Source organism: Corvus moneduloides, chromosome Z, assembly GCF_009650955.1.
Source record: "Corvus moneduloides isolate bCorMon1 chromosome Z, bCorMon1.pri, whole genome shotgun sequence".
Classification (NCBI taxonomy): Eukaryota; Metazoa; Chordata; class Aves; order Passeriformes; family Corvidae; genus Corvus; species Corvus moneduloides.
This window is the reverse complement of record NC_045511.1, coordinates 65788877-65801022: the sequence shown is the minus strand read 5'-3', so window position 1 is coordinate 65801022 and position 12146 is coordinate 65788877. Positions and strand designations below refer to the sequence as shown.

At 40.3% G+C, this 12146-nt stretch overlaps 1 protein-coding gene across 4 annotated transcripts in view; it reads left to right on the top strand.

Moving 5' to 3' along the window:
- Positions 1-12146, top strand: part of DOCK8 (dedicator of cytokinesis 8) — a 91651-nt gene that overhangs the window by 23782 nt on the left and 55723 nt on the right. For all 4 annotated transcript variants that reach the window (XM_032096208.1, XM_032096209.1, XM_032096212.1 and 1 more), the window contains 9 exons: positions 211-386; positions 3368-3439; positions 6746-6869; positions 7601-7810; positions 8209-8294; positions 9458-9524; positions 9780-9929; positions 10561-10641; positions 11448-11607. In XM_032096208.1, coding sequence (XP_031952099.1) covers positions 211-386; positions 3368-3439; positions 6746-6869; positions 7601-7810; positions 8209-8294; positions 9458-9524; positions 9780-9929; positions 10561-10641; positions 11448-11607 — 1126 coding nt within the window. The remainder of the gene's footprint in view (positions 1-210; positions 387-3367; positions 3440-6745; positions 6870-7600; positions 7811-8208; positions 8295-9457; positions 9525-9779; positions 9930-10560; positions 10642-11447; positions 11608-12146) is intronic.

The window sequence follows — 12146 nt, the reverse complement described above, 5'->3', positions numbered from 1 at the left end:
CCTCAACACTGCCTATCGCTGCCATTTTGGTCACCTCCCTTATATCCTTTCTTGTTTCTACGTTAGAAGTTTAGAAATTTGTTTGTGTTGTATAATAAATTCTGTTGTGCAATAAAAAAACAATTACAACTGTTAAATAAGTAAGTCTAAATTACACTATCAAGAAGAACCTTCTGTTGCTAAAATAAAAGCCTCTTTGTTTCTCATTAGCCTTCCTTCTATGATGCAGTAGACCCAGTAGATTTTGAAGGCTTCCTGATGACGCAGATGAACAACTTGGACTTAGATCTAGCACAAGAACTTGGAGACTTTCCTGAAGATGATCTGGATGTTGTCTTTACACCCAAAAAATGCAGGACTTTGCAACCCTCTGTCCCAGAGGATGGGTAAGGAGAGTTTCTGTGCCTCTGAAATGCTGCACGTTTTGAAGACGTTGATCCAAACACCTTACTCTGCCACCCATCCATTACACAGTTCCTGAACTTCAAATGTTTGAACTTTTCCCACTGACTCTGTTAGGCTTGTTTGCACACTTAAAATTAAGCAAGTATTTACACAACTTCCTAAGCTTGTTGGTAGGCCAGAAGTGAGGTAGGCATAGACCAGGAAGAAGAGTAAAGAAGGGCAGGAAGATGGTATGAAAAATAATTCCTGCAGCTCTGATGCCAGAGATGAAAATTGATTCTGATCATGTAACAAGCCCAGTATTGAGGTTTGGGGTTGGTTTTTTTGTTTGTTTGTTTGTTTGTTTTTTGCCAGCTGTGTGTTACATGGCATTGATCAGACAACTAAGAATCTCTTTCTCAGTACCTGTCTTGATTAAATGGGAGGAAACAGTTCATACTTCACAAGGTTTTGGGAGGGTGTGAGTGTTAATTTCTAGTGTAGAAGTCACTTGTGGTTTTAGGCTGATGTTGATGAAATAATTGAACTTTTTTCAACAGCTTAAATTAAACAGGTAGCATGTGTTGACACTGGTGCTCTATGGTCCTGCAAATATTTAAGCTGGTTTGAAAAACAGGCATGCTATGAGCAAAAGAATTTTTCAGAATGAGAAAATCCCTTGGAGATGGATGTCCAGTGTGGTATTAGAAAGGCTACGCATTGTATACAAAATACTCTTCAAAGACTGTTTCACTGTAAATGGTACCTTTAAGTAGAACTCCAAAGGCCTGTTGAGTTTTGCAAGCAGTAACAGTGAAATAAACATGAAGTCAGCACCAGTTAGCCCCAAAGTGCTCCATGTGCAGGGATGGCCAACTATGCATTGTGTTTGGGATGGGGGGGCTGGCTCCTTCCAGTGTATCCAGGAAATGAACAGCACAGGCTGCTATGTTCTGTGCTGTGCTGAACCTCAGTGCTGGAGAGACAAATAGGCTTTGTTTATGATGTCCTAGCTCACAGGGTGTCCTCCTCTGTTGCTGCAAAAGTTGCTACAGGCTGCTCTAATTTTTACCAGCCAGTTGTTCAAACTAGAGCCCTATATAACAGCAATATTTGTCCAGTGTTTTCTGCCCAACATACCAAATGCAATGAGGCTAAGTGGGAAACACAGTTTGTGTGATTTTTGCCCACTGTAGATTAGCTGAGAACCCCTCTCTAAGGAGGGTTTCAGTCTGCAAGTTTCTTCTTGGCCCAGTGTTTCTCTCAAGAAGTTCAGGAGAACAGCGGCAGTAGAGATGAGGTGACATGCTGTATCACCTGAGAACTCTTTGAATCACACAGCTTCTAAGGGATTTTCTAATATTTGCACAAAAGGTGATTTTCACTTGAAGTTACTCCTAGAAAACTCATAGAAAAAGTTCTAATCTTTACAATGAATTCTTGGTTTCCTGTGGATTTGAGAGAGAGAATGGATGTGGGAGACAATGGATGGGGTTTTTTGTTTGACGTTCCCATTTATTGAAATCATGGACAAAAATACTGAAATAATTATTCAACTTTTGATACTACCTCTAAAATATGACCATTTCTTCCCTATTTCCAAGGTTACTTCCCACCATGCCTGATGTTTAAAACAGCAGTTATCTATTTGTTTTTCCAGTAGGAGACCATATAGGCTCATGCTGTACAATGAGTTTTAAGCCTGATTTGCACCACTAAGATATGAAGAGTTTTTTAAGGAGTCTGGCAAAGCTCAAATAGTCAATACCAACAAAATGCTTTCACCAGATTTTTTTACACAGCAGTTCGCAATTTACTGTTCACACTGCTATCATTGATATTAGTGTTTTCATGGAAAATCCTGCTCAAGTGTGCCAGGATGTGTTAGGGAAGATGAGAACACAAGAGCGGCGTGCCCCAAGGATTGGCCTGCAGGCAGTGCAGTCTTTGATGTCTGTGTGCACCGAGAGCAGGAAACAGGTACCACCAACCAAACTGGGTTAACGTGCTGCCTGCCAGCAAATACACCTCCCACCTGAACCAGAGGCAGGAACCACCAGAGGCAGGGGCACTCGGCAGCCTGGCATCAGCCAAGGCTCCATCCCACTGTGCACACACAAACGTGATCAGCTGTTACCCAGCCTCGGTAACCAGCTGCAAATCTCTTAAGAGTTCCATGTCGAAAGTGCTAAAAATTATCATACCTTTCACCTGTTCCTGTATTGAATGTGTATTCTACCTACTCTTTTACTCGCTTGGACTGGAGAATGCTACAAATTATTTTGGAGCAGGTCATAAAAAATTTTAAGAGTAGAGGTAGGGGAATTGTGCTACAGCATCATGACATGAAATTCATGGACATTGTCTCTGGCTGATAGAATTGCAGTTCCAAATAGTATCCAGTCTGTCAGGCAGCACTGACAATACCCTACATTAAAGATGAGATTTGAAAACCGGAAAATTCAATTATAACGTATTCTTAGAACTTAAAGTCTTGTTATGCTATCTGATTAAAAGCTTACGGTCCCTTTTTAGATTTTTCTTGGTTTCTGTCAGAAAGAGAAAATTGCACATACATAAAAACTATGTATTTGCAAGAGTCCAGGAACTGAGGCTAAAAAAATATCTCTGTATCTTGAGATTCGTTATCAAGTTTTGAAAAGCACAAGGTTGGTTATGTTGTATAATTTATTTAATTTTACTACGTTTTATGGCAACAGCACTCTTATGATTAGATACTGTGGCAAGTGCTTATCTCTGTTAAATGTGTGTTTGTAAATTAAAGATCACAGTACCAAAAACCTGCATCAGGGAATTCATGAAATACACAAGATATTTTTAAACCTCAAACCATAGCTTAGCAGTAAAATAAATACACAGGAGAGGACTGATAGAGAGGTCTTTATCTGACTAGCATGTTTAGATAAATTTGTTTGTCCTGAAAGTATGACTTACGTGCTAAAATACGTTGCTTTTTCCACAGGGTTGAACTGGACTCACATGTCAAAGACTGTGTTCAGACTTATATCCGTGAGTGGCTGATTGTGAATCGAAAGTAAGCTACATAAAACTAAATAAAATCAAAAATACATTGCATCTTACTTATCAGAGAGGAGATGTTTGCTGTTACAAGTAATCCTGAATTACAATGATTTTAATCAGCAATTGAAGATAAGAACTGGCTTTTCAGTAGTATAAATAACTATATTGTTTTGTTTGAGATGGTGAGCATTGCTAAATACTGTTGCATGTGTTTCTTAATTATCAGGCACTCTGGGAATGGATGGGAAGTTGATGGGAAGAAATTCACATCAACCCTCTGTAATGATGAATTACCTTAATCAGGAAAGCTAGTACTATTTGATCCCACTAAAAGGAAAGATAACAGGGATAAAGATTACATTTGCATGCTTTTCTCCTATTCATGCCCTGAAAATTCAACATGATTTGATTTTTAAATGTGTCTGAAAATTCAAGGATTTTGGGTTTTCCCACCAGTGACTGAGTGCATTCATGGGATTATCAGTGTTATACCCAAATTTACTATTTTACATCAGTATATGATTTCTGCACTTGAGGTCAGTGTAATTCAACACACGGAGTTGGGGCTGTAGTCATTATAAGAGACTTAATTTCTTTTAGTTTAGTTCATTATATTTTAATTTAATTTTATTTTATTCTGTTGTATTCCATTTCATATGTAAAATGTGAAGGGAACTCTCAGTAAGTGCTCTCTGTTGCAAGCGTGTCTGTCCCTAGACTCTTAGGGGAATCGGTGGGATGTCTCACCTCCTTCCTCATCACCTCATCTTGTTCCTCAGAAAGAGGTTTTTGGAGCTCTGTTTTTTCTGTAGCACTTCCTCTTCATCCACTCCTGCACTTATGCCCAGTTCTTGAGAAGCAGAAGAAACAGCTGGTCGTGCTGACACATTTGCTGCCATTTCGTTGTGCCCCTTCACTCACCCTTGTTACTCTGTATTTTTCTGACATGATGTACATCAGCAGTCAGTGCCTTACGGGTTTGCAATGGTGATTGTAAAGGAATTTGCATTACTTGTGCAGCTTGTGCTCCTCAGCGGAGCAGCTGCTGGGGGTTATTAAGAGACTTCCTCCTAGGGTGCTGATGAAATTGATTGAATTCTCAGAAATGTTCCACAGTGAGTCGCTAGAAGTAGGCTAGTGGGTTTTGTGGGCTCTCCTCCCACACCACTCAGAAGACAGGCACTAACTCTTTCACAGAGTGCTGTTCTGAGCATGCTGTAAAAAGCCAGTGTGTATCTCTGTGCACAGGAGAAGGGAGTTATCAGTAAAGTAGGTGAGGTGAAAAATAGAACATAGATATTTTTGCATTTAGGTTTACTGGTAGAAATGTGAATGGAGCCATAGAAATACACATACGTGGAAAGGTTTTCTGAGTGTTTTACTATTTCATTCATTTGGGTGAGGTGAATTTGCATTCAAAATCTTTATTGAGCAGTTGACTCTGTGGTAAACATGATGATGGACCCTGCCAGAGAGCTGAGCTTTGGCAGCTGTGGCTAACAATGCAAACAAGTTATTAAAAATTGCAAACAAAACACTACGGAATATACTGCAGTGTCACATAAACCAGTGATACATTGTTATTGGGAATCTCATGTTATGCTTGGACAGTATTTTTCCAAAACAGGCACGAGAGAAAGAAAAGATATCAAGAGAGAAGTGAGAAAAAAGTAATTGTAGAAGGCTTTCCATTGTTTTGAGGAAGGCTGGAAAAACTGTAGTTGCCTACTTGACAGATGTTATAGGACAGGTCTCTGAATATATTGTGAGAAAAGTGTGTGAGTGACTTTGATCCATTCAAGAATACGAAGGTTCAGAACAGGAGACTGAGTCTTCAGTGGGTGGTATGAGCAGAGGTCATCCTCAGGCCCCAGGGTAGAGAGGTATGTGGCAGAAGAGCTGGGCACATCTGGAGTCCATATGGTCTTGCAGGAGGCTGAATAGGAAGCTTGTTCCTGTGCCTGTTTCTCCTTTCAATTGTCCTTTGCTCTTTTTCCTCATCTCGTTTTCTTTATTCAGTGTGTGCCCATTAAATTGACATGTGTGCTAAAACCATGGTTTGCCACTTGGTGAGTTTTAATTACTATCATGCTTTTCAAAATAAATAAACAATATAAATAAACAATATAAATAAACTTCCCAGGAGTACTTTAGGGGAAGGGCATCTCTAGTGTAGCTTTTACACTATAGGGAAAGTGTGAACTCAGGTACATAAATTTCTCCATTAATCATTTGTTTGCCACCAGCGGTAGTGAAAAAAATAATCTATACAACCTCTTTTGGATTCTTAAATGTCTTAAAGTCATGCAGAATTCCTGTCTTCTATTCTGGATGGTTACAGTGGTTCCAAAACAAGGTCACATCCAAGGAGAGCTGGGATTGTCTTTTTATGACCAGTTTTCATTGCAGTGAACTGGCAAACGATTAAAATGCAAACAATTAAAACACATCAGAGCATATAATTCAGTTACTCCCAAAATGTAATAAAAAGGTGTCTCCCTGATCAATAATTGCTTATTGTGTCTTCTTTATGAAAGAACTCAGATGTTCAGTCATTTCTTTGGGAGTGTTATGGAAAGGAAAATGAATGCAGCAGGATGTTGTAAATAAGGAGGCTGATTGCAAAACGACTATCACAGGATTTAGCAAATTGCATGCTAAAGTGAAAGAAAGAGAGCTCTGAATGTATCTAACACCTTTTTATCAGGATACCTGCTGTTTTTTTCCATCTGCCTCAAAAATGTAACTTGAAATTTCAGGAGAATTTTTCAAAGTTGCCAGCCTGGAGGGTTACATCTTGGCATAGACATAGCCCTCTTCAAACTAGGCATTTTTTGGAAGGTGTAAATTGTTGCATGTGATTAACTTGGGGTACTAGCTAGGTCCTGGATAAGAGCAGTAAGAGCTTTGATATATAATTGGTATGTAATTGAAGAAGCCAGCCAAGAGATAAGTGATCCTGATCCATGTTCTTAAATGTTACTGAAATAATCACTGTGTCTGATGAGGAGATCAGAGCAGAATTTGTACCTAGGTCAGGTTTTCCTGCTGTCTCAAGCTTATACTTTATACAAAAGTGATCTGAATTATTTTTTTTCCTTTTAAAACTGTTCTTAATATACATGATAGAGTTGCAATGGTGTGTTAAAACAAGTTAAAGTTGTGAAATGTCACATTTCTGCATAAAAGCTGTGCTGTGCTGTTTTTTTGCAGAACAATCTTTTCAGTTTTTAAATAATTTTGAATTTGTCTTTTCTGTTTTATTTTTCCTTGATGCCTCCTCATGTTATCCTGACTTTCTTGGGCTTCTCCATGAAAGAAACCAAGGGAATTCAGATACTTGTAGCCTGAAAAACAAGGGATCCCGAAAAGATTTTCACAAAACACTTCAAAAACAAACATTTGAATCGGAAACATTGGATTCTGGTGATGCAACTTTTCAGGTACATTTTCTTCACTTTGGGAAAAGTGATCAAATACAGCAGCTTCCCTCAAAAGAAGCATCTGGTGTGACCTCCCCTTGAATGTGCAGTTCTGGTCACCACAATATAAGAGAGATAGAAAGCTATTGGAGAGTGCCCAAAGGAGGGACACAAAGATGGTGATGAGTCTTGTGGTGACGCCGTATGAGGAGCAGCTGAGGGCACTTGGTCTGTTCAGCCTGGAGCAGCCTGAGGACAGACCTCACTCAGTTACAACTTCCTTGTGAGGGGAAGAGCAGGGCCAGGCACTGATCTTTCTGGCGACCAGTGACAGGACCAACAGGAATGGAGTGAAGCTGTGTCAGGGGAGGTTTAGGTTGGGTATTAGAAAAAGGTTCTTCAGAACCTAGAGGGTGGCTGGGCACTGGGAACAGGCTCTCCAGGGAAGTGGTTACTGCACCAGCCTGAGTTTGAGAAACCTTTGGACGATATTCTCAGGCACGTGGTGCAATTTTTGGGGATGGTCCTGTGCAGAGCCAGGAGCTGGGCTCTGTAATCCTAGTAGGTCCCTTCCAGCTCAGCATGTTCTGTGATTCTGTGATCTGTGGTGGCATCAAACAGAGCACCATGCTCGCCATTAGGCTTCATGGCAGAGGAGGCGTTAAGATCCCCTCTGCCAGACGGCCAAGAGCCATATTCCGTGACAGCCTGGTGCCCAAGCCACAGCGTGCCATTTTCTTGTTTTCCAACAGATGCCCCAGCACGCTCACGCTGTCCCGGAGGAGGCCTCGAGGGCGACGCTGGCCTGCTCGGACCTGGAGCTGCGCAGCCTGCAGCCAGACCCGCGGCTGGAGCAGCTGCTGCGGCACCTCAGCGCCGAGGAGTTCGAGAGGCTGAACGAGGAGGCGCGCCGCACCAACAGGCACCCCGAGCTCCTCGCTCTCTACCCCGCCGTGGATGAGGTGAGCGGGAGGCTGCCCGTCCCGATAGTCTTCCCCAGGTGGCTGTCCCAGCACGTCCAAGGTTAAAGCTGCACCTCAGCACAAAGACCTTAGACTGCTCTCGGTGTGGGCCAAGCCACGTGCTGGTGATATGGCTGTGTCAGGGTGTCACCTTTCATAGTAGCATCGACTTGGGGTCCAGAACTGTAAATATTTGGTGTAAATGCTAGATGGGGGTCAGGAATGTTAATATTCAGAAATAATAAATCTATTTTCTTTCATCTCTGGAGAGATTAAATGTCCACTGAGTGGGGGAAGATGCTAGTCTGTAGCAGTGGCTCGGCTGCTGTCACATAAATGTTTTATGCAAGTGTGTAAATTTACAGTCGTTTAATTTGAGTATGACTGTTTAATGATAGGAGGACGCAGTGGAGATACGGCCAGTGCCAGATTGCCCAAAGGAACATCTGGGCAACAGGATTTTGGTGAAGCTGCAGACTCTGAAGTAAGTAATCCTTTACAAGCCTTGATTGCCGTTTCTGTGTTCACAACAGCGTACAGCTGCACACCGTGTTACAACACTGCAGGTGTCCTGTACAGCAGCATTTACTGCTCAAGTGCTCTTTCTTAGTGTAGCAGAGGATTACTTCTATCCATCTTTAAAGAAGTCTTTAACTTGCCAGGGTGAAAAGGAGCTGGGAGTGAGCCCACATGATATATTTAAAAAAAAAAAAAAAAAAGGCGATTGGTGTCCTATACACTACTGGACTTTTGTTGTGGTGTAACCCCAGCCAGCAGCCAAGCCCCACACAGCCATTCACTCACTCCTCCACCCAACAGGATCGGGGAGAGAATCTGAAGAGTAAATCTGGAGAACTCATGAGCTGAGATATAGACAATTTAATAGGAAAAGCAAGTGGTGGAAAGTGTAATAGTGGAAAGACAAGCAAAGGAAAACAAGGAATTAACTCACAGCTTCCCAAGGGCAGCAGGTGTTCATCCATTTCCAGGAGAGGAAAACGGTGACTTGGGAAGACAAACACCATCTCACTCCAGATTTCTCCCTTTTGCTCCTTTTACCCCCCACTTATATTCTGTACATGTTGCCATGTGGTCTGGATTATCCCTTTGGTTAGTTTGGGTCGCCTGTCCTGTGTCTCCTCCCAATCCCCTAAGCACCCCCAGTCTCCTCACTAGTGTGGCAGTACCAAAAGCAGAAAGGCCTTAGTTTTGGGCAAGCCCTGCTGAGCAGCAGCAAAAACATCTTTATATTATCAAGCCTGTGTTCAGCACAAATCCAAAACTCTAGCCCCACTCTGAAGAAAATTAATTCTGCCCCAGCCAAAACCAGCACAACTTCATAAACAGAAAAAAAAAAATCAAAATACGATAATTCTTAATGGATCTCTGAGACCACCTTCCTGTCAAATTTAGAAAATACATTTCATGCAGTTTACTACCCTTCTCTCCCTGTTGAAATTACCTGATATAATGCACTAGTAAAAAAAATCCTCAAGACTTCGAGAGAGCTGAGGTCTGGAACTAAGTATTTCTCTGTATTTTTTAATGAAAGTGCCAGTCAAAATATAACCCTTCCATTTTTTTTTTATTATACATAGCCATATGAGTGCAGTATCAGTCAGTGTCTTGTGTGTTTTTCCCTAACAGGTTTGATATAGAGATAGAACCTTTGTTTGCATGCATAGCTCTCTATGACATAAAGGAAAGAAAAAAGGTAAGTGTGTATACAATATTTTTGTCCAGTTGGCCTGGGTGTTTATCTCTGGAGTAATAATTTAGGAAAACTTACAAAAAACTTGCAACTTTTTTACACAGGCAGTCTTTATCCAGGATTCTTTTTGTTCGGTTGAAGTCACGTGCTTGCAATTGTTTATTTTGTAGTTGTAGTTACAACTTTTGACTTGTTTTAAAATAAAATTTGAAGCATTTTTGCTTTAAAATATATTTTAATCCTTGTTTTCTTTTCAAGATCTCAGAAAATTTTCATTGTGACCTCAATCCTGATTCATTAAGAGGATTCTTGCGTTCTCATACACCCTCCATTGACTTGTCTACTCAGGCAAGATCAGCAGTATTTTCTGTCACTTATCCCTCATCAGATATATATCTGGTAATAAAGGTATGTTGCAGTGCTACTTTGACACCATTCTGCCTGTTCTCAGCTGTCCCTGTTGTCTGAGTTCATGGAACTGACAAACATGGCTTTTGTCTAGATGAGATGAATTCTGATAGGTTTTAGTAGTAGTATGAGTCCAGTGGTATATCTCATTCTCAAGCTAAGAAGTTATATTAATATCCCGTGTACCAGTTCTACCAAGTATGTAGAATTTCCTATCTCTGCCTAAGGGAAATTAAAGAGTATAGTGAAATAAGGCACTTTCAAAAATTCTATTTACTTCTGTGGAGGTTTTTTGGCATTGGTTTAGTGCACTTTGCATCCTTTTGTTTGCTTAATTCTGAAACTGAGTTAGCCTGAAACACTTCATTTGGAATATGTTAATTATCCTGATTTCAGTGAAAATGCAGTAGTAAGTGATTGGCGGTGTTGCCACATACATATATATGTTTTCTGCTTTCTAACAGATGGAAAACTAGGAAACTTAGTATCAGTTACCTCCATAAAGACAGTTTTAAGACATTATATACTGCTATATATCCAGGCAGGCTCTTTCAAATTGCTAGAGAAACAACATGTTACTATTTGGATGACATTTTTCCTTGTGAGTGTCTTATTTTACTGCCTTTTGTAGATAGAAAAAGTGCTTCAGCAAGGAGAAATCGGCGACTGTGCAGAACCCTACATGGTTCTTAAAGAAAGTGAGGCTGGCAAGGTAAGTAAATAACTGTTTTAGATCAAAAAACGCATGCTCAAAAAAAAACCCCAAAAAACAAACCAAAAAAAACAGAGAAAGAGCAGACTCTTTGAAATAGGATGGAATACCAAAAACACTGCAGGAAAAGCCAGTTAGAGCATCCATGGTGCAGGCAGTTTGATGTCTGTGACCAACAGAAAGAAATCAGGAGAAGGCAAGGTGCATTACCGCTACTGACTCCTTTGGAAATCAATACTGATAGAGTCTTGAGTCATGAAGCTGATAGGGGTGAGCAAAGGAGATGACTGAAATGTAGAATTAGCAGAAATATTTATGCCTCAGAGACGTGCTATTGTTTTGGATGGGCAGACGGCCTGTTGTAGTGTGCAGCTGTCCAGTTCAGTACTGTTGTCCAGAGATAATGAGTTCTGTTCAAGGAATTCATGGTCATTTGCCTCCCTGGAACAGACTGACAATGTTTGCTGGGCTTCCACATGTCTCATCTTTAGCATATTGCTTTCAATAGAATATTTTTTCTGTATCTGATGAAAGAAGTAGAACCTGCTAAAATTTCATGGTGGTTGTTCATTCTGGATTTGAAGATTACTATAAAAAGATTGGCCTTCTCCATTTCTATAATACCGATGAACTCATTGAAAAGAAATCAAAACAGCTACAGTTCTGTCAGTGATGTAGCAGGAAAATATGAGAGATACCAATGCACATTATTTAGTGAACTGTAAATACATAACTTACAATTTTATCTATGGCGGCATTACAGTAACTGATTGTTTTTTAAACAGTCATTGTTTTCTTTGTCTCAGACAAAAGAGAAGATTGAAAAACTGAAAGCACAAGCTGAGTCGTTTTGTCAGAGGTTGGGGAAATACAGAATGCCATTTGCCTGGATTCCCATAAGCTTAAGTAATTTCTTCAACCTTTCAACACTTGAACGAGAAGTACAAGAAGGCGAAGGTTTAAACGGTATTTGTCTAACTTCTCTAAGTAAGGCAAAATGACTCTTCAGTAGGACTGGGTATTGGAAACAATGTTATTCACTCTGGCATCAAAAGTGAATCACAGGTTCAAAGTCATGTCTTGTCAGCTTTCCTTTTCAGTCCTGTGAACGCTTACAGATTAATTGTGCTCACCATGTCATCTCCACATATTTATTTTTATGTCTGCTAAATACTCTTTCATTGTTTAAGCCCAATTTTCATTGAACACTGGCTTTGTAGAAGTAAAATTCCTTTTGCCCCATGGAGTTAGCTAGCAATACTGAGCAAATATCTCAGTTTGGTAGGCAGGACCATTGTTCAATTGACCAATGTGCTTTATAACCCATGAACTAAAAATTTAAATAAACTTTTGCTCTGGAGCAGAAATAATGTCAATTCAATAGGTGTGTCCTAATATTCCACTATTTCACATAGTCTGAAATAAAAGGAGCAGAATGTTTTAGGTGCTCTATCCTCTGATGTTGGTGAAATGTTCCTGTGGTTTTCTAGTGTATTCCGAGAATC